Source organism: Lates calcarifer, linkage group LG17 (genome assembly GCF_001640805.2).
Source record: "Lates calcarifer isolate ASB-BC8 linkage group LG17, TLL_Latcal_v3, whole genome shotgun sequence".
NCBI lineage: Eukaryota > Metazoa > Chordata > Actinopteri > Centropomidae > Lates > Lates calcarifer.
Window position 1 is genome coordinate 20,565,775 of NC_066849.1, and position 26,744 is coordinate 20,592,518.

General features: G+C 39.8%; 1 protein-coding gene across 1 annotated transcript; it reads right to left on the reverse strand.

Annotated features, from left to right (window-relative positions):
- Window positions 1-26,744, reverse strand: lepr (leptin receptor). The gene is given in 23 exon segments (XM_051077175.1): window positions 1-2,147; window positions 3,036-3,111; window positions 3,479-3,572; window positions 3,700-3,783; window positions 3,862-4,068; window positions 5,865-6,078; window positions 6,378-6,460; window positions 6,670-6,823; window positions 7,035-7,189; window positions 7,500-7,714; window positions 8,814-8,913; window positions 9,243-9,342; window positions 9,507-9,667; window positions 12,313-12,454; window positions 13,237-13,385; window positions 15,755-15,942; window positions 16,694-16,698; window positions 16,772-16,873; window positions 16,875-16,897; window positions 19,557-19,784; window positions 21,574-21,626; window positions 23,038-23,095; window positions 26,644-26,744. Coding segments are annotated over 23 exon segments (3,543 nt in total). The 5' UTR covers window positions 26,654-26,744; the 3' UTR covers window positions 1-1,205.

Below are 26,744 nucleotides of genomic sequence, written 5' to 3' on the forward strand. Positions count from 1 at the left end.
CAGAGTCACAATAAATACTTTATTTTCACCATGAAAAATAGACAAAAGATCTGCATATACAATAAACAATTTCTGTCAACCATGTTTCAATAGTTCCGTTAATTTCAATTTCTGTCTTCTTCCTCTGGTTTCAAATATACATTCTTTTGTCTTTAATTTACACCAGACAGCAGGTGTTAGCCAAACACAGAAAAATAGATATCACATTTCTCATATACTGTAACAAAGTCTCAATTACATTACAGCACAAAGTACAAAAAGACATTCTTTGGGTTGGTGGGTGAGTTAGTCCATGCAGATGTTGTTGTGCAAGCTGCAGATGAATGCAGTGAATTCTGTGCCCAAAAAAATCACCTGCAGTTACTCACTGACTACAGCTGTTTTCATCATCACCTGGTTTCTTTTAGTCACACCAGTAGCTCTGAAGTGACATCCAAGTTCTACCTTCACTTCACAGTCGAATGTGCTTAGACAAAGCCAAAACTGCAGATTATGGGCCTTTCTTTCTCGCTTTCTGTGTTTATCTATTATATCTATTCTCTTTGAAACTCTTTCATGTTTTGCTTAAAATGCAGCCGAAAGAATTCAGCAGAGAATGTCTTTTCCACATCAAGATAGGAGCAGATGAGTGGATGTAGGTACACAGAGCATTTCCTATATATTTTTATATGCATTTAATGGATGCCAACCGGTGAAATACACTGTATGTATGGGATGTTTGAAGCCACATGACGCCTACCTCCCCTATCACTCCCTTCCTGATTACCAATATACTGCCTGTACAGTCTGACTGCTGCGCACTTTCAGCATGAACTGTGCATTATTCCACTAGTCTTCCTTCCACTGAAAATATGTGAGCTCATTTTTCCTAGCCAAAGCTCCTACATCAATAACTGATGCTAGAGGAGCAGTGTGGCACAGTAGAATCAGGCTTTTAAAGCCCCATAAAGAAAGAAATAAATGCCTGGGAATGAGGCATGTGCCCACCTGACGTCTTTTCCATCAGAACACAATAGCAGCATTGACTAATATCAATTTGCAATCATACATTAGTGGAGGTATTTTTACATTTTCCAGCTCCACACCTCACTATGTCTAAGGGGACAGATGCAAATCCGCTTTGGTAAATGCTGAATCACGACGCAGTCCACAACACAACGGATTTAATGATGCACATGTTCATTTAAATGCAGTTTGTGTGAGGGTCACAGTTGGGGTTTGCTGTCCTGTACCTGCCTTGTGCACGTGGCAGTTCTGAACTGAGGCATATACAGCGGGGAAAAGCTGCATGTCGACGGTGACAGCGGCTCTGTGGGCTCGCTCGAGTCCTCGGGCCCGAGCAAAGGGTGAGACTCCACAGAACAGTCTTCTCTGTTCAAAACTACATTTTTAAGCAGCTCAATTTTCGTCTCCTCTTCTCTCTGCTCCTCCTCTTCCTCACTCTCCTCATCCTCTGCTCGATAGTCCATTCCTAGATAATACAAGTCCTTCTCCTCTCTCACCTCTCCTCCTTCGTCTTCCTGCTCTGATGTTTCGGAAAGCTCCTCCACAGAGTTGTAGGAGCAGGAACGCCGCGGGTCGTCCATCTCCCCGCCCCGACAGCTGTCCAGCTCCCACAGGCCACCGGGGAAAGATCCTGAAATGTCGGAGTTGTTGGCAGAGAAATTGCCCTCATCACTGGAGCTGCTGCCACTAGCATCCTTGTAGTGGAGATGAATCAGCTGTTGCTTTGGGTTAGAGAGCAGAACGGTGGCATATGTGACTGAAGACTGGGCAGAACTGTCAGCACTGCCTGGGGCCTGGTCTTCCTGGGCATTGACTGGTGGTAACTCATCTATCCGTGGGTGTGAACTGGTTAAAGCATCCAGATTAAGGGCTATGGAAGGAGCTTCATTCATTAACACCTCACTCACAATGAACTTGGTTTGGCTGACCTCTGAGTCAAACCCTGGAGGAATGGAGATAGCTAAGGCAGTGGCTGGGTCGGGAGTCAGGGACACAAGTGGGGTTTGGACCAGGGCTGTGGTCAGGGCTGAGAGGTCAGCTTTGTCCACTATGACAACTTTGGAGACGTTCTCAGAAGGCAGCAGCAGCGGCCAGGCTGGCAGGCCCTCTGGTGGTCTGAACAGGTGGTCAAAGGTGTCAGCCTGGAATGAGATACAAAAACAGATATAAAGTGTTGATGTACAAACAAAAATATATGAACACGAGAAGACATTGCAGATAATGGGAAAATGGTTAAGAAGATGAGGCATATTTTCTGTTACTCCCTGAGAGTTGTATTGCATCTGACTCATAATTGCCCACAGATGTAGACAGACAGAGCTTGTACATTGCTGTAACAGAGTTAATATACAGATGTTTAATCAGTCTACAGCACTGCCATATAGTAAAAAAAATTGAATTATAAAACAGAACTTTGTGCAAAGCCATAATATATTGAGTTAAAATAATGGTTTAATATTTTGCTAGATGGCTCCTTTCAGAGTTGTAAAAATTTTAAAGCTCTTTTAACTAACATGTTAAATCTTGTTTTTTAAAAACCAAAGTTAAACCAACAAGTTGTAGGAAAGTGTGTCATCACAGTGAGGTTGTCAGGCTCAAGCAGAGACTCCAGAACCACACCTTGTTGTTTTTGGACTTGAACAAATTAAATTAATTAGCTAATATTAATTAGTGGCCTTTTTTAGAGGGACTGGTAGGGAGACATTCATTTCTATCAGACAAGACTATGCTAGCTGCTCCCGCTGTTTCCAGTGTTTATGCTACGCTAACTGACTCCTGACTGTTGCTTCATACTAGCTTGCTCTCAGCAAGAAAGCAAGTTGCCATATTTCTCATAATGGTGAACTACTCCTTTTTTATATTACTTTAGTTCTAACATGAATTGCCAAATGTTGTACGCTATCATGCAAATAATTCACAACAATTCAGGTAACCATCTATTAAATACATACATTTTCAAATGCAGGTAAACACATCAGTCAAAAGTGACAAATGTTGACCTTGAATCACCATTTAGGAAGGGTTTTTACCTTTTTGAAGTCTAGTCCTTTAGCCCATGAACACTTGTTTGGGTTGGGTACATCTTTCCACACAATCTTTTTCATCCTGGGAATAAAATGCAGGAAATATTTAGGTTGTGCGTACTGTCTAAAACACCCTGACCCACCCCCCACCATCAGCTAACATCAAGTGTAATTACACCCTTGTGACCTGTTAAATGTCACACTCACACTAATTTTTCATGGTCAGTGTCTCTGTTCCCTAAATTAGACTGCACCCCAGAGATTAACATCATTTATCATTTCTTGCAGGTGTTAGGTAAAAAACAAATTCAGTGTACACTGATGCTGCAAAGGAGCAAGATTAAATATGAAAGAAAACTTGAAGATCTGTATGTCAAAGAGTAAAGTTTACATATTGCTGCAGTGCTATGGGAGTGTATGAATTAAATTTCAATTGTTTTTTTACTTACTGGTTTTGGGAGAGGACCAGAGTGACAAGCAGGACAATTGAAAGGAAGGAGATGATCATCAGCATCATGTAGGCTGCAGGGTCTCCTCTGGCAGCTGCAACAGGTGGAAATAGTAATGATGCAGTGAACGTGCTACAAGTGGACCATTCTTGCAAAGACACTTTAATGATGAATACGGTTGCTGCTACAGCAACCAGACAACCTGTGAATATTGGGCTTACCCATAGTGTACACTGGCTCCCCTTCTCCCTGAGCAAACACAGGGTACAAGTAGAATCCATATTCCTCAGAACCAAAGAAATTACCTACGACGATAAGTAAGGTCAGAGGTTTGGTTGGCTGGTAAATAATGACAAGAACAGAAAGAGAGGAGAACACATTACCTCTCAGATAGACGGGACGGTCAGTGTAGGGAAGCCTGGCCCATGTTTCTCCACTCTGGCCTTTGTGATGATCAGACTCCTGCTGCCTCTGTGTTAACCACTGGACCACCATGAACAGAGGCACAGAGCTGTTGTCCAGCAGGCTCCAGGACAGCGACACGCAGGTGCTGTTGATGACCATCACGCGGAACGAATGCACACAGCGGCCTATATTGAAATAACAGAGAGGAACAGTCAGTACAGTACAACAGATGACCTGATCACTCAGGGTTGCTCATCACATGCTCATCAAATTAAAGGGAACCCAAAATCTACTGGAGGGATTTTCAGCTCATTTAGGTTGATATTTGGTGACTTTGATGCTTGGATAGGTAACACTTTGCTTTAAGTCCCTCTATTTACCAGTTATAACAAGTATTTGTTAATATCATATAGTAAAGCACAGTTGGAATAATGTAAAATATGTTGCAAATAAATATTGAAGAGGGGGACTTAAAGTATTACCATGAATAGAGACAGGTGATAAATTAAAGGACAAAGCTGAATAAGCAGGGAAACATCACAAATGCAGCTGCTTCAATACAGGACATAAGAGGTCCCTGAATGACCGTGAAAATTATGTGAATCATTTGCTGTGGCTTCTAATGCCAAGGTCAGTTGTTTGGCCAATTTAGCCCGCTGCTAGTTTAGCAGCTAATAAAAATGAAATCACATTTTTGTCAGAGTACTAATGGGAAAATGTGTAACAAACAGCACTGTCTGGAAAAGAAATGACAAAAAAAACTGGCCATGTTCATGGAAAACCATTTAGATTCTGCCAGTTAGTAGTTTAATGAAAGTGGCCTTCTCTGAATTATGAGTAATAGGAGAGAGACAAACAACCGTGAGACACAAACAACTTCATGTATTAGTGTCATTTAAAAATTAGCCTTGTTACTTCTGTTGAAATGCTGCTAATACTATATACTGCAGTGAAGCTAATGGCTGAAGGGCTTAAATCAGAGCGTTTATGGGATCCCCAGAGACACACATTTTTAATGTCATGCTTAAATGGATTTCTGTTCCAGTGACCACCTTTGACGTTCATTTTTCTGTCTATGTCTATTCTGTCAATTCTGTATGTATTATAAGGTATGGTGGAAGTAAGAATGCTCATAGTGGCAAATTAAAAGACAAGAAAAATCTGTTGTAAAGTTAACAGGTCCAAAGAATGACAAGATCTCAGCTTAACAGCCTTTATAAATGGCGGCCAAACTCATGTTTCTGGGAAATAAATTCCTGAGAGGAAACAAAACAGCACAAAAAAAGTTCATTTACTTTTTAGTGCTGCCATCTTTCACATAGTTTGGAAAGAAACAAATATGATTACTGGAAACTCTGTGTTTGCATGCTTTTCAGTGGTTTTATGGACAATTCTACCCATCTTGTTTTCTTTCCAGAACATGTGCACTCTGAGGTACTTTTGCCATTGATTTCAACCTCACTTTTGTAGACCTGTGCATTTTCACAATGTAACAAAATTGCACACCTTTTTGATCTCAGCAACAGTTTTCACATCTTTACTGGAAAATAAGAGCATGTTACAGAGTTTAAATCATTGCTGGAGAAACCATCTGCTCTTTTCTGGCTGCAGATGTTTTGAGGTATTTTAGATTCTTAGTGAGGTTACTTATTGGTTTAGATATTGTTTTTTATGGTTTTAGACAGCTGGGTTTGTTTTGAAATAGATTAAATCATTGATATGATCGTTTACAAATTTTGTTCACCATTTCACATTTCTGTTAAATTCTGATCTGTGGCATGGTTTTTGTTGTTGCTCTTGTTCATTGTCTGTACCTCATCTAAGGTTTTAATGAGTCCCTAAATCCACAGTTTGGGTTCAGGTAAAAAATAACAACAAGGGTCTTAACTGATCCTCAGGAACAGGCTCAGGCCAGGACAGAACTGCTAACTGCTGTGCTAACAGTATAATAAATTCACTGTGCGAGAGGTTTCCCACTCACGTTTGGGCTGTCTCTCCAGCGTCATGTTGGTGTTGCTAGCAGAGCTCCCCAGACTATTGTAGGCCTCCACAGTCACAGTTTGAGGCTCCTGGTTCCACTCAAAGCTGTAGGACGATGCCACGTCAATCCGCTTCCTCATCACTGTGCCACTCTGGGTTTGGTGCTGAACTATAAATCCATCCACACAGTAGGATTGCCCTGATACTGGGAGATCCTGTGGAACAAAGCATGATATTTTTAATGTTAAACCTTAAATGATAAGACTGGTGGTTTTTGCACTAGTGAGTGTTTCCTGCAGCAGGATGGTGCATGACACATTGACTCAAAGTTAATGTGCCTGTTTCCATAGTAGTGAAGGAACGTGTTACTCAGTTGGTGACAACAATTTAGCTCTATGGCCTGATACACATTATTCCTCTGTAATGTGTATCAGGCTTTGGCCACACGGGCAATAATTGTCAATAAGACTTAACCTTACAGAATAAGCTTAGTCAAACAAAAATGTTTGTGTACCTCAAACAGCAGAGTGACATTAGTCTGGTTTCTGTATGGATCGTCTTGAAGAATTCTCCAGAAATCAGGGCCACGCTCAGGAGCTGAGGAGGAAACCGACAATTACATCACATTGCAGCTTTTACCTGTTAGTGATGGAGGTGATGGTGTTTGTGTGCCATTTTCCATTAGAGCTAAAATCAGAAGGTCAGATGTGATTTAAAAGGTTCAGGCATCTGTCAAGGTTGTCATTATCTTAAAAGGTTAGGGTTATTTGAAATTTTATTCAGGAGTGACATTAGTGGTGTTTTACCTCTGCTGTTGTCTGGAGTGGAGTAGATGGAGTCACTCCAGTCACTCCAGTAGCCAGTGCCGTTGGCATGCATGCAGCGTACTTGCACCACATAGACCCGGCACATATCAGGCACCACAACTTCCACAAAAGAAACCCGCACTGGACTCTGGACCTGCAGACATGATATGAGTTTCTTAACAGCTCATCTGGCAAAATGAAAAACATCATTAATGGAAAATATCTGATCTGTGGAGTACACACTCTACCTTACTCAAGAATAAGAGAAAATAATTCCCTCATCTTATAAAATAAACCATCAGTGGACAGTAGAGAGTTGGACGTGCTCCATGAGAGTCATCCATTTGCTAACCATCCATGCTCACCTTCCACTCTGGCTGGCTTCTCATTGTGGACAGCGAGTGGTACCGAAACTGACATTTGAGCCCCCCGACCGGCAGAGATGGGGGCTCCCAAGTGACTGACAGGACGCCACTGCTCCGAGTCACTGCCTTCACATTATTGGGTGTGTGGGGTTTCACTATGGAAGAAGACAACAGAGTTTGAGTTTCTCATAAAATCTCACAAATCTCTGATATATCTGGTAAACATTAAGCATGACAACTGCTGTACAAAATCTGATGAGCCATATCATGGTATAAGAGCACGCTTGTAGCTAAACTTTATATAAATCCTGACCAAAAACACCTTGCACATCAATATTTATTTTTAGCTTAAAAATTAGATCTCAAAACATCTCACATCAATAGCAGTAAATTAAGAGATATTTTATTTTGAAAATACACAGAGAGGACACATGATGATAAATGAAGTAATGACGGCTGTCTCACCGTGATCTATGGGTGACAGGTAGATGGGTTTGGACCTGACAGGGCCCAGCTGGGACGACACCTCCAGCCACAGCTTGTAGCAGTTCATCCTCAGAGGCTGGATGGTGCAGGTTTTCTTCCCGGATGTGATGGGCAGGCAAGCAGGCCCCATCTCCCCCACTATCTCACCCGCTCTCTCCCTCTTCTCCATCACATCACATAGCACGTCAGCCCACCTGGAATGAACAAAATATTAATGAGGAGAAATGAATAGCTCATCTGAGGAAATGAAAAACATCACTAATGGAAAATATCTAATCTGTGGTGTACCCAAGAAAAGGGAAAATAATTCCCTCATCTTTATCATCATTTTGAGTGGATGTTGGAAAGAGGAGGCTATTGATGGTGTTTATCCAATATCCAATTTTTTAAATCAGCAGAAAACAACATGGCCTCATACAGCTGATATTTACTCATGCCGAACTGACATTTCCGCCACAGTTTCCACCATACTCCTAGTTGCTGTAGCCCACTCCATTTCCATCGCTACAGCTGCCTCACTCTTTAGCTTTGGCGAACCAGTTTTTGCTGCTTGACAAACACATTGTTCCTGGCGCATTACTTCGGGAATGTTGTCTCAGACACCAGACTTAAAATACAGAGAGATTTACTTGCCGTTTATAGGCTTAATCAGCATTGTGAGAACTCATCTAGTAAGGGCTCAACTGTCCTTGTGTTTCTTGCCACATTGGACTTCTCTTTAGCAGGTCTCAGCAATTAATTTGGTGAGTAACAATAGGAATAATACCTAAAACTATGAATATAAGACACAATTGCTGGATCACTTCCTGATAGCAAAATATATCTCAAATTGAAATATTCCTTGATGTATTTTTTCTACTCTGTTTAAGGGAGGGGGACTTAAAAAGAAAAAGCAAAAAGCTGGCAAGATGCACAAGAAGTCTCTGTAGTACATTGGTTAGTACAAAGACCTATGAAAGAAACATTACATCAATCTGTCAGTCCTCATTGTTGTGGTTTGGGTTTCATTTTTTTTAAAGGCAGAGACTTTCTATTGCTCTGAGGTACTGATGACACTGACTTATAGTTTGCTGCTCAAAGAAACTTCCTGGTATCACTTCACACTGTGTGGGGTTGAAAACAAGTCTTTCCAGGGTGTGTCCAATGAGCCTGTACTCTGGTACACTGTGTTCAGTAACTTCCATGTTTTCAGCACACCGAGCTTAGAGTGTTGATTTAAGCTTTCACCAACAATGTGATGGCTTGTACACATGCATGAAGTACACTTGGGTTCAGCTGTGTAAAGCGCTTTACCTGGATTGAAATTTGGAATTGGTCCACTGTTTGTCCTTCCAGCTGCAGTCCATAGCATTGATATCACCGTTGGTTTTACAGTCTATATCGATAGAAGCTCCTAAAACACACAGAAAGAAACACTTGGGTTTAGGGAAAAATAAAAACAAACTTCGCCTAAGACAGCCTCTCTACTGGGATTGGTTAGGTTCAGAGTGTTCTGCTGTCACAGGTCGCCACACTCTTTCCTGTCTTTGTCCACACAGCAGAAAAAAAAGACTTAAAAGGAACATGGATTTCTAGTAACCTGAGAACATTAGAAGTGATTTTCACAACAGGAATTGCTCATCCATATCAGAAACTATACATAATGTTTTGTCTTTCTTTCTTTGGAAATGTAACCGTAGTGGTAATAGTGTTTAACTGGGCATAACATTTAGCAAAGCTCACCCTCTACATAGATCTGGCTGTAAGGGCGGCTCCATCCCCGAGTGCACCGCAGCAGATCATACATCCGGCTCTCTGAAGGGCGCACTGTGATCTGGCTGACCTGGGTCGGGGTAAAGGAAAAGTCAGATCTATTCTTTTATTTAAGTGGACTGTACATTTACTAACAATACACAGGAGGGTCATTCAGCTTTTTGGAAATGTTCCCGGAAACACACAAAGTCCTGTGAGGAGGGCTTTTTTTGTTGTTGTTATGTTTGTTTTTACCCATTGGCTGATTGGGTGGTACTGGCTGCGATGAAGTGGCTGCTGGAAGTTGAGCATCCACATGGCTGTGCTGGCGTTGATGCTGTGGTCGTTGAACACACAATACACTGTTACGTTCTCCCCCGGTCGTGCCACCACTTTCTCAGGGATGTAGCTCACCGCTGCAAACAAAGAAAAACAATCGTGATATGGTTTAATTTCTAAAAAAAACTTTTTGTAACAACCAGCATCGCTCTGATGCTCACTCTTTTTATAATTTTCATTAAAATCTCATTTTGTGCTACTTTTTCTTTTTCTTTATAGTAAAGGACAAAGCTAAATGAACACAATAAAGGAGACAAAAACAAAGATCCCCAATCAAACAAATGACTGAGTCATTCTCATTCATCCACAATTTAAATGTGGATTTTTACAAAAGAAAAAACCTTTTTGAGGCTTTTCAAGACTTTTCTTTTTAGTTTGTTTGCCACATGGTCTGAAATGAGTTGTGTGAGGGTTGTTATCTAACCACCTCTTTAGATACAACCCACCTAGACATCTGTGTGGAGTTGACTGCTCTGCCATCAAAAAAGAAAAGAATCTGACTCACCAGCAAAACAGGTGAAGACCTCAACAAAAGAAAACTTTTAAAGAAATTGAAATGCTGTTTTATGTCACATTGTTCAAACTTTGAATATTTCTGTCAGAAGTTTAATGTGTTCTTGTCTGTACATGCGTCCTTACATTAGATGTTTTTTGTTTTTGTTTTTTTTACAGAAAGTACACATAAAAAAAAAACAGGAAAAGTCATTATTTTACTTTTGAGGTGATAAAGTAAAGTTTCTGTATCTCGTTTTGGTTTGTTGACTCAAACTTTTCACCCCATAACACACACACACACACACACACATTTCATACGAGGGTCAAATTTCCTCATGTGATATGCACAATACATTCTCATGTATTTGTAAAAGCTATTTAACACACACTCATCTACGATGACAACACAACACTGCCAGAAATAGTCTGCTGTGTAACATGTTAATTAGCAGTCTGATGTTACAGAGCACAGAAATAATAAAAAGCCAACCTGAACAATTTATGAACAGTGATGGTGATGGTGTTAAAAGGGTCATTTAGAGCGTACAAACAATTCTCAGTCTCATTTTTCAATTTTCAGTTTCATCATTTAAAAAAACCCTGGTTACAAAATCTGCACATGGATGACTGCTTCATGTTCACCTGTGTGAACAGTTTTGCCGCCCATGACATTCTCCACATTTTCAATCCCCTGTGTGAAACTGTATGATTTGTCACTATGCATGAGGACGACCTCTTGATTCGGAGTCTGCTGACACTGGCCATATTGAAATGAGTTCTTCATTAAATGCTCAGACTAATGAGCTTGACTCGTTTTTTAATAGTTTAGCAATAACATAAATCAACCTGAGAGATAATTGAGGTCGCCACTTCAGTCAGTGATGAATCCTCATCTCAAAGACCAAACCTCTCGAACCCCTCAAAGAAAATGAGAGCTGAATTGCAGCCACCAGTGCTTGTTTAAAATGTAAGCCTGCCAAGTTCACTGCAAAGTGGCAAAATTGTATAATTTTACTCGCCTAGATAAGATTTCATTCAGAAAATATTATTAAGATGACAGGTAATTTTAGCATTTACACATTTTGTTTGATGTTTTGTCAGTCAAATCCTTTGGAAACAATGACAAATGGCACTGCAATATGCAAAGGAGCCAACATGGAATATTCAATGCAGACTGACAGAGCAACCAGTAACAGAAGTGCAACTAGTTTTACTGTAAAGATTTTTGAGAAAATATGTAAGACACAAACAACATCCTGTAAAATGTTGTAAGCTATATCTTTATCAGCAACTGTTCAACAATATGACCAAAACCAACCAAAAAAGCTACTGTTGTGTCTTACGTCAGTGTCTGATTCAGCTCAGGACTAGAAACATCAATCTGTCTCTCAATCAAAATGGAAATCAAACATCTACGTGTTGCTTAGAGGTGTAATTGCGAAATACTGCATCTCAATAATTTGCTGACTAAAAGGGCAACTGCAAAGTTAGAAATTAACTGTGCTTCCCTTTGATTCAGTAGTTGGTTCTGCAGGAAATTGTAGGTATTAAATAAACTCTGACGAGGCTGATGAATGTAGTTCGTTTCGCAGGTTGTAGTCATGAACTAAAACAAAACTGACCTGATGATGGAGCTCCATGAAAATCATTAGAGGTCATCCTCTGGGCACCATGACTCTCAGTGAGGAGTTTCATGTCATTCTATAGCTGTCAAGACATTTTACAAAAAAACAAAAGTGCCAACCTCGTGGTGCTGCTAGACTTAAAGGTGAGGGATTACCAGACTCCTTAAACTTTATCCACTGGAGACAACTAATTTCTATATTAAACTGAGTGGGAATCCATTTGATACTTGCTGAGATATTTCAGTCTAGAGTGATGGACCGATCGTCATTGCCAACCATGCCAGGCATGTCAGTTGTTTTCTGCTAAATTTAATGAACCCCCTGCAGTTCCTACAAGAATCCCAGGGCCCCAGACCCCCTGATGGATACTGTGGGGATTTTCAAACAATTCTTCAACAGCTTAATAAACTGTGAATGTTGTACTGAGTGACACATTCACTGTGCAGAGGAAGAAAAACATAACTGCAAAAAGCTTGCAGTTTAAAGTGTAGGAGTAAAAAATAACAAATATAAATAACATTTTTTTTAAAGCAGCCACCCTGTAAGTTTCTGTATTTGTGTATTTGTCTTTATATAAACAGTTGGAAGGAGCTTGTTCTTACTGTCCAGGAAGATGTGGTGACTTTCACTCCAGTCGCTCCACAGTGGAGGCTCATTCAGGCCGGAACAGCGAACCTGGATGGTGTAGTTTAGTTTGGGCTTCAGATTCAGAGACAGTCTGGGCTCTCCAGGTGCAGACACCACCTGAAGACAGAGGGGAGCATGCAAACACACAACTGACATAAGGACAGGGTGTGTTTTCCTGAGAATGATGACTGAATCTGAAATCTCTCATCAAGACATGACATGCAGTTGTGGCTGTGTCATCAAGTGTCTCTGTTACCAAAACACAAAACTAGCCTGCAGCCATAATTGGACAGTGTGTCTGCAGACTGAGGCCATGTTTCTCATCCATTTTTAACACAAATTATATTTGAAAAAATGATCTCTGGGACACCTTGAAAGCCTTTTACATGGATTTTAAAAAATTCTCTCTGACTCTCTCAAGAGCAATAAGTATTGGTGTATATTAAGAGGAATTTTCACAAAAAGTATTGGAAAAGATAAAAACTTTATTTAATTATCTATAGGAGGGTTAAAGGTCTAAAATCTAAATCTGCTTCAAATCTACTGCTGAACATTAAGTGCTGAAACCTAAGCATGCTATTAAAACCCCATTGGACTCTGAGAGAGTCGCACTGAATAAACCCTTCTTCTTGTCAGTGGAAATTCGTGCTGCATAAAAACAGCTCTGTTGCAAGGAGAGGCAAATACAATCTGTGTGTGTGTGTGTGTGTGTGTGTGTGTGTGTGTGTGTGTGTGTCTGTATGGAACCTGTGGCTGAATGAATAACATGTGTAAGACTTTCTGATGCCCTAAAAGGCCCTGAACAACTTTTAGGGCAAGCAGAATAACTGATAATGAAAATAATCTTTTGCTGCAGCTCTACATTTTATGCATGCTGTGTATAACAGGTTAGTATTTACCTGCCAGTCTGGATGCGTGTTGTTAAAGGAGTATCGGACCTCATATCTCAGTGGGCTGTTATCAAAGTCTGATGGGTCGTCCCAGTGTAAAATCAGTTCTGCTTCGATGGTCTGAATATGTGAGAGGTTGACTGGAGGACTCGGTTTCACTGTAGAGAAAGAACAGATGATCTCAAGAAAAGAAGCACATACTAACAGTGACCACGTACACAACACTGTCCATGTACACAACAGAGTCAATATACATCAGACAAATCACTCACAAGCATAAAGTTACTTAAATCCTGCTCTGATATCAGTTTGCATAACCATAAAAGGTTACTAAATCTTATGCATCATTACAATAAGCATTAATAAAATTAGTGGATTATATTTTCCCATTGGTTCATAAGTACAATATTTGAGATTCAGTCTGTATAGGATTAAACCTCATTGATTCCCACTGTATGTTATCTGCCAGTGATTGCACCTGGGCTAGTAAGAGAATATGACATAATAGCACTTTACATCTACAGGTGGCATTTGATGTAAATAAGCTTATCTTGATACAGCAAAGATCAATTACTCCTCCAGTCCTCACGCCAGGATTATCAATATTTAATGAATGAATCAATCACATCTTGAGTGCAGAGTTGATTAAAAATATAGACGACGTATGATTCAATTTCTTAGCAGCTGCTTGGCGTAAATTCACTTCACCTTTTGGTCTGTGACATTTATGTGCATAAGCACATATATGTAGTGAGTGAATTTTGAATCAAAGCCTGTAGCTGGAGATTTTCTTGTCCTGCAAATTATCACTGCACTCTTCAGAATCGTATACTGTCACTGCATGACCATTTCAGGTGGATTTCAGGAACCTGGAACCAGACTGGCAGCATATTTACTGTCATTCAGTAAAGTGAGACAGGCGTAGCAACCCGGTTAACAAAGATGTCCCAGTTCAGTGAGCAGTTATGACAAATACAGCCAGAGATAATTGAGTCTTATAAAACCACAAAGATGCCTTCTAGGAGAGGAGAGATTACTCAACATTATGAGTAATAGCTCAACAATTTATTTTCCAGACTACTCTCACATCAGGGACTAGGAGACATTTTCCCTCTGAGAGTCTAATTTACACATGCAACTCACATTGATTACTTTCCAAATATAAAGTCAAATGACTGTTCACGTCAAGTGCCAACTACACAGCACACAATGGCAGTTCATAGTCTGGGTGACATGGGAAAGAAAGAAAAAGAGTTTTCTTTGTTTCCCTCTCACCCCTTATTCTTAGAGTCGTAACTTTTTAATAACAAATCTGAATACACAGTGTTCAGTTATTGTTGCATGTTGACGTGGTAACGGTACAAACAGGAGCTGCTGATACTGTGGCTGACTTAGCACAACTCAGCACATAATGCAAATCCTAAAACTATACCATACATTAACCACACATAGGCTAAAAAACAGGGCTCAAGTTGTATCTCTATCTCTTAAATACAACAGCAAATCCATGAAACTTTTGTTGTTTAAAGCTGCAACAATAAGTCAATTACTCGATACTAAAAATAAGACCAGCAGCTATTTTGATAATCGTTTGAGTCGTTTTTCAAGCAAATATGCAAAAGGTTTGATGCTTCTGAAATGTGAGAATCTGCAGCTTTTCTTGGTCTTGTAACATCTAGGACCACGACTGACAATACTGATTTCAACAAGAAAAATAAAATGAAAGCTTTGTTTCAAGAGCAGAAAAGGCTCATTTAGAAGGTTGAATGGTTTGCTAATGATACTGTAACATAGACAAGAGGAAAGGGATAAACCGCAAAATAAACAAAATATAAAATCCAGACAACACACGGTTACTACTCAGTTTCTGTTCTGCTCTGACAGTTTAACCAAAGAGGTCTGGTCAAACAAACACACCATGGAAAGTCCTTGTCCATCACTGTGGAGATTTCACAGCTTAGATGTGGTTGCATGCACATATACACACAAGGCCGTGGCCCCACTACTTTAAGCTGTATTCAAGTCACATCTTCTGAACACAACTGAATAAAACGTTTTTCTTCTTATCTGTCCAGAATCATCACTTTGAAGCTGGATTCTGGTAAATGTTGGTGTTTTAAAGAGCTCTTCATCATCTTCGTACATGGCTAAATGTATTCTTAGCGCGTTAATGCCAGTAACTAAATGACTTTGAAAAAAGGGTGAATGCTGGGAACTTGCCTTTTTTGAGGACTTACTGTAATACACTACAAAAGTGTATCCTTCTATTCCAATAACAATGTACTCACACAAAATCAGTCAGCCTTCAGATGAACTATTCTGCTTGAGAGGCCTTCAAAACCCTTCTCTGTACCAGTGTCTTTCTAATAAGGTATACTTTAGGGCTGCATTATACTATCAGCTGCAAAGCTACAGTCCATAGACCTGCACAGTAGATTCTTCTTCTATGACTGTTTCACTTAAATGGACACGGTAGCTATAAATCCATCCGTAAGATAAGTGAGACAAAAATGAGACACTTTCTTACCAGGTCGGGCAGGAACTCTGAGCAGAACTGGCGGAGCTTTGGCGTTGGAGATGCTGACAGTTACCATGGTGACAAAGCTTGTGGTGTCGAGAGCCACTGAACACATGAAGGAATCCTCCGCTTCGCAAACAACAGGATTATCAGACGTAGTATTCCCACTGTTCACCTGTGAATCCTCTGTCTGGGACCTGGACATGGACAGAGAAACGCTTCAGTCGCAATGTTTTCTCTTAGAACATGTAATCAAGACTAGATATTACTGAAACCAAAAGATTGGTTTCAGTAATATCTAGGTGGAGACATGTTCGAAATTACTGTTTTTGCAGTATGTTGAATTTATTGTGAAGTGATCGAAATAAGACTAATTAAGGTCAATTTAACACCTGTCACATTGATTCATGTTTTCTGTCCCATATTTGATTGACTTCAGACTGTTCTGGTGATGCATTTCCACACTTTTCCAACACACCATAACCAATTAGTTTGATTGTTCTAAGATGTCTTTCAGAATTTCTTAGGTTTCAAAATTGACAAAACAATCTTATCTCGAGGTAAAGAGGAGGTGCCTACAAAAAAATGGAAAATTGAATATTAACAGTTCCTCAACAACTGGGCAACTTTATTTGTTGATGAAGACTGTGTGATATGATCAAAAGCTCCAGAACAGCTAATAAATGGACCATAATGTGAAACTGTTTTGTTTGCTTTTACAGCAAATATTTCAGAACAGTGCGATTCTGTACAACATGTAAGAGCTGTACAATGTCCGTCATCTCTTATCAAGTGTGTGTGTTAGATCAGCAGTGAACTGGTATCCCCACCACAATAAAAGCCTGGAGCCAGTATGATATCACACAGCTTCCCCTCTGCTTATCAAAGTACACACAGATGCTTAACCCGCTACTGAGCAGTTGGGAAAGGTTCACACACATCACACACATCAGCTCATTCACACAGTGTGAAAAAGCAAAACAGGAATGAAACAATAAGAGGTTACAGTTTCATACTCACAACAGCCGGCTGTAAGCTGACCGCCATAAGACCGGCATCCAGAGTTGTTGACGGTTGGACGTGAGACTGAAGATCACAAGTTAATTTTTCCCAGTTTTCATCAATTCTGGCACAATATGTCCAAACAGGTGCCTGACAAGACATTATATTTTCATGTTAGTGGCACTATCAGCACCATCCCCAGATGTCATACACCAGTTGAGTGTGACCTCCTAATGAAGGCTTCTGAGAAAGAAGTCTGGCTGAATATTCTGAGAAATAAGCCTCTGAGTGGAATATTATAGCTGCAAGACAACATACAGTACCAGGGCTCCTCCTGACTCACAATTTAGTCATGAGGAGAAAAATCTTGGCTTTTGGTAAGAACTCAATATTACAGATCTGAACCCATTCATGGTCAATTGAGGGGTTTTACGAGTACCCCTAACAGTAATTGGTGCAGCTGGGTGTTAGAGGAAAAATCATCTGATCACCCGAGTCATGTCTGTACTAAATGTTATGGCAACCTGTCTTACAGTTGTTGAGATACTTCAGCCTTGACCAAACAGACTGAAACTAAAAACCCTTAAATTGCTTCAAACACTTAAACTATTTTAAACTTTCTCAGCCTGCAAATAGTTTGTCATGCATAGTGAATTACTCAGTCAAAACTCGCCACATTTTTGGCCAGACAACAACAGCAGTGCCAGCCCTATAAATGCAAATGTCTGTCGCTGACTGACAGACTGAGTGACGAAGTTAACACCATTGGTTGGCCAGCTGACCGTTGGAGTTTCCCCACTGGCCGGTGCTCTTTCAAAATTATTTGGCACAAAGCACCCAGCGACAAATCCAACAACTTCTTGGGCAGACTTCATCCACTCTCTGTAAAAGGGAGTCACCAGTATTGCCCCTGCTAGCACAAGGTCTGGCTTTAACATGTGGTCTAAATGGGCCGTGTTTCAGTCACAATTTCATACTTGTTCTGCTCTCTGACACCAGAAACAGAAAAACATGAGAACAGTGTTACTGGGAATTCGGGTGTATTAAAATTTACCACATCTACCTCATGTCCTCTGTCTGCCAAATTAATTTCATATACATGAGGCTACGTATTAAGACATTTTGCTTGTTATCATCTACTGACCATTCCTGTTCAGACCTCAATACTAATCAAGTGGGTTTTTCTTCAGGCTCAGCCCTCTGCAGTCATTAAGTCACACCTGTCTTGTGGTTGTTTTTGGATCTGAAAGCAACAAAAGATGCTAACAAAATAGGTATGACATAAAAGCAAGAATGGGAAAAATGACTCTTAACATACCCTGTGGACCTTGGTGTTGTGTTGTGTGTGTGTGTGTGTGTGTGTGTGTGTGTGTGTGTGTGTGAAACCAAGCTGAATCACACTCTTGACTGTCAAAAGGCCTCATAAAACAATCAGGAGGCACAGTGCAGGTCTTTAGCGTCTCTGTTTAATTATCACCGCATAGGCATAAGCTGCAAGGTCTTGGCTAATCACCATTGATTTGGATGCGTCACACCGCTTCACAGATCGATGCAACAAAATAAATCCTCCTCACCTCCCTGATGTCTCAATACTGCCTCACCTCTATCTTCATCTCCACACTGACAATACCAAGAGAGCATTTTATAATTATGGCTCACCTGAACGGGCCAGCATTTGCTTTTAAAATTCTCCTTGCAGTAAAACAGTGGTGCTGAGCCAATTCTTAGAAAAGCTGGACTGATTTTGTTGTGAGAACCGATGAAAGGAGCAGGGAATCCTTGTGAGCCACACTGTGTAAATTGATCACAGCACAAGACTTGCATAGTCACCCACCCTGATGGGGAGACCAGGAGGGACACCAGATAAAAAGCCATTAAAGTGTAATAAGCCTGTCAGGCTGATCTTTGGCAGGGATCTCTATCAGTGACAAGTGATGTTGCTGCAGGCAAATCACGAGGCTGCATGTGTGACACCAACCCCGCTGTTTGTTCCAATGAGCAGGAGCCACATCATGCAGCCACCCTGTTGCTACTCAGGATCACAAGTGTATTGCCCAAATGTTTCTTGTGAACAAACACAATTATCACTACGTTCCCTTATTCAGAGATCTATGTTTGTCCTGTGTATTTTGTCTCAAATCAAACATGCAATAGCACAAAATCATCAGCAGGAATCTAAATCATGTCACCTGTGGGCTTACAAGGGCCCAGTCATCAAAACACTGCTCTATAGCACCACTAGTGGTCAAAAAAATCCACAGGGCACCTTTAAATTATAGCAACCACCACACCAGTAGCAGGGTCAATATAAAGGTGCAGGAAATTATAGATTCTCCTCACAAGAAGTCTTTAAAACTCTGACCAAATATCTTTGGGCATTCAGTTCAATGTTGTGGGTGGCCTTAGTTTGGTATTTTAACTGTTGTTGTAGTTGGAGAAAACTCATAAGATAGAACTGAAGCTGTGCTTTTCTGCCTTGTCAAGTGGTTGTGAGGAAGCCTTGAATCAGTCATTGCACAGCCTGGTACACACAGTCTGATACTGATGGACTCATGTTTGATTTCAGTATATTAAAAATATGAAATAAAAACTGAAATACATCACTTCTTATGCACTGACTCAACAGATGCCTTGTCAACCTGGACAAAAGTAACTGGCAAACTCTGACAAGCCTTTAAAAAGATTGCGCAGAATAGATAGCATTTCCTATCATGGTATATGTTTGTTTCACAATGTCTGAAAGACAAATAGATACATTAATCATCAGTTAAGAGACATTCTTGGACACCAGTGTTAAATTAACTCTTACCGCCAGTGGGCTCTCGTGGATTTGATTTGGTTGTCGAGCTCTTGTAACTGCAGCGGGGATGGTGTGGGAGGTCTGATTCAGAGCGGTTTGTCTCTTGTGCGTGCATGCCGCCTCCCTCAATATCAAGGTGGGCTGAAGGTGAGTCACAGCACAGCTCATCCTGCCATGGGAGGTCCAGGGCACCTGCCCGGAGAGAGGCTCCGACCTCAGGCTCCAAACACTGAGCACCTGTGCACAGAGAGGCAAAGAAGTTAACTTGGGTCTGGACAGGGGAAAAAAGGGATGATTTACACTATATTTTATTTCTACTTTAGTGTTTTATTTTTCTGCGTCAGGCAGGTCACATTACTGTATGATGAATATCTTTTTTCATCAGTATTAAATATAATGTTCCTACATTTCTGTATACAGACATAAAAGTGAACACCTGACATGTTAGTGCTTTGAGCCCAGATGAAAAGTCACCACGCTGATCTATCAACTGGTAGTGGATAACAGGCTGTTTCTGTCTTTTCATTTTGGCAGCTGAAACCAAATGAGTCATACACAAGGGAAATCTGCCCACTGTACCACAATAAATCTCTAGGACTCAAGTGTCAACACTGGTATGAAGCTGTGGTGTCCTGTGTGTCAGGAGATTAGATGGACTTACCCATCGTGACCAGTGTTACAGCTTCAAAACCTGAGTACTACTTAAATAGAAATGTCAGTTCCAAACTGAGACTACTACTAACTGACAAAAAAGTAACACAGATTTCAGGATTTAATGACTTCCATCTCCATTTAAGAGGTCATTTCATGTCATTACAAATCTCAAGAGAACTGTGATATAAAACATCTTACTCAAGTGAAAATGATACTTCAGTTGCATCACCCTTGTTCAGTACTCACAGAACTGTATGAGAAAACTTTGAGGCTTCTTGAGAAGTACTTTTCAAAATTATTTATCATCTACCCAAAGGCCAAGGTATGCCTGATGTGAACTGCTCAAACTGTGAGCTACCTGCAGAATTTATAGTGGAAGAAGCACTCTTTGTGAAAATTTATTTTCCTTTTGTAGGATGTCTATTTTCAGGGACTGGCAGGAGGCTGCAATATAAAGATTGTGTTATCTGTGCAAAAGATTACATTTAAAATGTTTTAAAGGTGAAGAGATGGTAATATTTAAGAACAAAAGTGGTCCCAAAGCAGAACCCTGAGGAACATCTTCACAGAAATGTAATAAATATTTAATCACCATTAAAGACAGCCTCTAAAGTAGTTCCTGAATAACCTTCTGAAAAAAGAGAAAATGATTGACAGTATCACTTGGGTTTTAATTGTGTTTGTGCATGAGCTGAAAATGTAACATGAAGGTGGCAGCAGAGATGTTGCTACTCATGGTTCTAAAAACAAATTAAACCTTCAGATAGGTGTTGCATGCATTCATGTAACTATAGTACAGTCAATTTACTTTGGCACAATTATAGATAAGACATAACAAGCACAAAATTGTCTCCTTGTTTATGATGCTACACCATCATTCTGTCTGTCCTTTCAGCTCTTTAAAAATCCAGAAAAGTATTAACATCCAGACTTCATCACAGAAAAATAATGGTTCTTAAATGTTTTTTCAAACTTTGACTTTGCGGTTCGACATAGAACCATCACCAGAAAAAGAACCTGACATTTTAGGGATGGTTCTTTAATGATCTTCATATGGTTTTGTCTATAATTATTATTATTGTCTATTATAATTGTTCTTTATTCTTATTTAGGTTATTGGATGGTGCGTGATGGCATAAAATTAAATTCTCTCCATTGTTTGAGGTGGTTGGCTAACTGGTTGAATGTGGAATTGTGATTTAGTCAATGTTTGGCAAAAATAACAACTACATGCCAGAAACACATTTTTCATTTTCATTTTTTTCACCATTTCTCTCTTTTTTTTCTCACTGGAGACTCAATAGACTAACTAATACAAGCTGGAAGAGAACAGCTGAGAGGTCACATCTGACGTGTTGGAGGTGGAACTCACCATGGGACACCAAGAAAATATGTATCAGGACCGTCAACATTACAGACCAAACCCTGTAGAGAGACAGAGAGAGAGGGTAAGCAGTTGCTGGATGGATAGAAAGAAGGTAAAACAGGAGGGAGATGAGATAAAGAGCAGCTGTACAAAGGGGAAAAACTTAGCAATAGAGATAGGGAGCAAGAAATGAAACATGGATGACGACACAAACTGAGTCAGTCAGGTATCAAGGTGAGTAACAGTTGATTTAACAGTGCTATATAAACATTTTGTCCATGCTTTATCATATTACTTAAGTACGTTAAAAGAACAGGTATTACAGGAAAGTAGTGGGAGTTTTATGCTTTTATGCCACTGTGACAAATCCAGTGCCTGGAAACCTGAGTTTTAACACAGTTCCACAGAAAAGTGGCAGAATTGGTGGAGCAACTTCTCTACAGAAGCAATGAGTCATTACAACCTCTCTTGTGCAGCATTCTGACAAAAGATGTCGGTCAGCAGTTCGCATTAACGGCTTTTCAGTAGTCTAGTTCCAAGAAGTTCATGTCTAGTCCACTGATATTCATGTTGTGCCTTGTTCCTAAAGCAGTGGACCCAAATCTTTTTGTCTGGCCTACCCCCACATCCCTGAGAAATAAGCTCAAGTGCTCCTTATCTAAAACTATAAATTGCATAAAGGTGGATATTGTTACAATATCAATTTATATACAAGACATAACAAGGGTCGCTGTTGTCCTGGAGTATAGACATATTTGTGTGTTGGCCAAAGTAAATAATATGCCTTTTCTATTGTGGCATCTTACTTGTGAACCCATGCAATAATGTAGTAAAGCAAGATTTCAATTGCAGTTTTTACAAATAAAATACATCCATGGGCTTCTGCAGAACCTGCTACATGTAAAAACAGTATATGAAAATACCAGTGAAATAACAGATTTCTATTTACCACAGATATGTTTTCAGCCAAACCACATTTTGTAGGCTCTGCTGTTGTCAGCAACTCTGACATTAAATTTAATCTCTGCAAACAATAAGTCATATTTTTATTCATTTCTGACCCTCAAATCTTCATGCTCTATTCAAAACCTTAACCTCTACAAAGTTTCTTGGCTGCAAAGAAAAGAATTCCACTCTCAGATGTTTATTAAATCATCTATTTCATCTCATTTCAAAGCAAGAAATTGCAGATTGTACATTTGTTGATTTATAATCATAAGCTAGCAAATTCTGCACAGTACTTTCAGATCAATCCTTTGGAGACTAGACTGAATGTTGGTGTTATTTTTCTCCCCAAACCCAAGACACAACCAATTTCAGACTAGACTAGTGTTTTGACATCGAAGACTTCATCTGTAGGAGGGAGGAAACCACATATCATGATAAATACAAACATCCGTGCTTTCACAGACACAGGATTCATGCCACCTCAGTAATGGTGGATATTAGTCTGTTTACTGCAACACTTACATTGTAGCGGTCATAGTGTGAGCATGGCCTTGCTGGGCTTTGGCTGGGGTGAATCTCACTAAGGAGAAAGAGACAGAGAGAGAAGGTTCTAAGAGGTTAAGGTTATAATACATTAGGATTTGAGGCAATGTTGCAAGTAAGTACATTTTCACGCCAACCACACTGGAGACCTGTCCCCTGATTGGAATAAATGAGGGTAACAGGACATAAATGAAAAAAGCAGAAGTAGTTTTTTCTCTAGTAGGGACATTAAAAAACAGCAGAGGATTTCTCAGCCACATCCTATTTGAGAGGCAGATCTCTCAGAGATAGGCACACCTCCCACTCTCCTGATAAAACACTCTGCAGCTGCTGTTCATTCACAAGAAAAAGCAAATTCCGCCATGCAGCATGAGGAAGGAATATAATCATTTCTGTGTTTTCTCTAGAGGTCATCAACATGTGACAGAATCATTTCACAACAAAAACAGTTAGATTTACTTGCATGTTTTTCCGCTTAAAATCCAACCTTCCACTCTCTTCCATGGACATTTTAGACTATAAAAGTCAGAAAATATTTCTTCTCTAATTAACACATTTTCCGCTTCATTTTGATTGACACTTCCCTTCATTATAAAGCTCTCCTCTGTTTTTTTTTGGTGCCAAACAAGAGCAGTGAGGCAATAAATTAATGTGGTGGCAACATCTATTAATTCATTGATATGCTAGACCAAGACAAACACACACGGTGCAGTGAAAAACAACACCAGCTGAAGTGTGTCTGTCTGTTTGTGTCAGGAACTGTGTGTTCAGAGTGTGTATGTGTGTATGTGTAATAAGGTGATCATGTGCAAATCATTCTGTAAATGTGTACTAAAACCTGTCAATGTGTAGAAGAATCTGTTTGTATGAGTGTGTATCTTATACAGTGCAATAACAGACTGGCATAGAAGTTATATGATCCAAATAAACAAAACCAAGAGGCACTTTATTAACTAATCGTACACAGCACCATCAGCATCAGGAGGCTAAGGGACAAAATGACTTCTAAAGACGACGCTGAGCAGCATCTCATGTGTTTAAACACATCCTTTACCACATACTGTAAAGTACACAGCTGTCGTCACCTTCAGGTGTGCAAAACAAAGGCCTGCTGACTAACATCAGTAGTTCTTAAGAAAAGTAAAGACCTGTCATGTGGTTTTCTGTTTAGTCAAGAGAGATTTCAGTATCTATATTAATAAGGACAGAACCTTAACTACTGTTATCAATTAACTGCAAGGTTCAGACTTTGTTTCCCACATTATGTTAATCTGTAAATGTTCTGAGTTTTGTGTTGTGTTGTTTTAAATATAGGAATTTTCACGGTGGATTGTTACAACACTTTCTTCGCTGTTGGAGACCTGATTTGATTCGACTGTGCTGTGTTTTTGTAAAATTCTATTCTGGTAAAAACAACATTAACAGAATTACTTGGATCTCATTCGCCAGTTGCTCTTGAAGTTGTTCTTGAAACTGACAATACGTAACTGATGTTCACACAAGTGTACAAGTTTTGCTTTTTGCTGTTTCAATAAGTGATCAAGAGAAACCACTGAAGGCAGAAATGTCAATATTAGCCTCAGGTCGTGATGAAAGGTTTAGCACCCAGTTTCATTAGCATGTTAGATGGATAGATGCAGAATCCGGAGTCCCTTAAAAAATCCCCATCAGTCTCTGTGCTATCCAAACCAGTGCAAGGACTATGAGTGAGAGATATTGAAAAAATCCCCAATCATAGCATATGTGCTTTAATGATATCAACATTTAATATAAAACGTGCTCTGTAAAATCTGTTTAGAAACTCTTCATCCAGATAGGAATGTCTACATTTGGGGCTAATCCATAAATTTAATGCCTGAAAAATCAAGGTACATTTTCACACTGATGAAAAAAATACATACACATATAAAAATCCAATATTGCCCACGCAGTAATTGCAAAGCACTGATTTGCAACACTTCCTACAAAGGTCTGATTTAACCAGAGATATTAATAAGATAGCTGTCACAGTATAAACAGTAGCATAAAATCTCTGGCAAATCTATATCACGTCGTGTAGTATATATCATCATATTACTCACGCCAAGTAAGGACCAATCAAAATCTCAAAGCCTACAGAGAGTAGAGTCATAAGATCCTGCCAAATAAACACACAACTCCGTGGGTTTGGTGAAGGTCTACTGTAAAGGTTAACCACAGTCAACAGTTGGTTTACCAGCTACTTCATTTTATTGGTGACATAACCACATAAGTCATTTCACAACAGGCTATTCATGTATTTACCCACTGATGCCTAATGGTGTTTAAGCTCCATTCTAGAGCTGCAATGATTAGCTGGATAATGGATTGGTTGAATTTGATAATTGCTGTCATTTTTCTTAAGTAAAAAAAAGTCAAAGGTTTTTTTGTTCCAGTTCCTCAAATGTGAGAATCTGCTGCTTGTCCTTGTCTTGTGTGAGAGTAAAATGAATATCTCTGAGTTCTGGACTTTTGGTCGAACAAAATAAACAATCTTAAGACGTAAGTTGTTATGGTCATGTTTCACTACTTTCAATAACCAATTCAACTGACTACTCCACTCTCCTACAGTAGGTGAAAGGTGTTTATACTGCTCACTTATGCTTAATTCAACAAAACTGTCCTGAGTTAGCCAACCATCTGATCCAAAAACAAGTTCAACCAGGATGTGACAATACAATGGACTGAATGAATGAATTGAGAAAAGGATGAAGAAAAATATGTCCACATCATGCGCATAATATCTTGCAAGCAAAGACAAAAATGTCTTCATATAGTCACATTGTTCTGCCTGAGGCAAGTAACAGAAGCCAAGCATTCAATGGCATGCAGGTGAGTAGCCTAAATCCTGGAATTTTTTAAGGCTCTTACAGGCTGTTGGTATAAAACTAGACTTCACTAACAGATCTGACAGTCGAGATGGTGAAACTTTGATGCTCATTGTCTCCGAGCTGCACACCACACAGGGGAAACTGCAACTCATAACTCACTGAAGGATCGGCACTGATGGTTCACTCAGGTCCAGCAGCGTGTAAGCTGCTGTTTCCTCGTCTTCTTTGGAAACAATGAGGCTGAATCAAGACAACCATCTGAAACTATTTTCCACATTGCAAGGGAAGCTCTGCCCCTCTGCTCCGTGTCCTCCAAGGACTCCACCTCGCCAGCTATTCATCCAGGTCTGACTCACTCCCTTGCCAGTCTAGAGCTGAAGTGCTTGGAGGCACGCTGGGGCTTGTCCCCCTCCCCCCCTCCCCCCACAATCATCATCATCATCAGCTACAGAAGTGAACAGCAGCAACATATTTCTGACAAGTTGCTCTCATTTCTGACTCTACATATTCAGCATTAATTCCAAATGTGTTGATAAGATTGATGGGAACTTTTAAATTAAAGTTTCCCATGGTGGAAAGTGCAAAATGAACATGAGAAAATAGCATATAATAAAGTCTAGGTTAGGCTAGATCAGAAAAAATAACATAACGAATCTTCTACTTTCTAAGTAGAAATGTTCAACATAAGACAAAGCACTGCAGAATCAAAACTTTGAAAAGGTTCATGTAAACTCACCATAAGACATTAGGATACAATAGTTGACAGGTAGCTGATGCTAAGAAGACTGGTATTCTATCATAGCACATCTGTACAGTGGTATCGACAGAGGAGAAAAA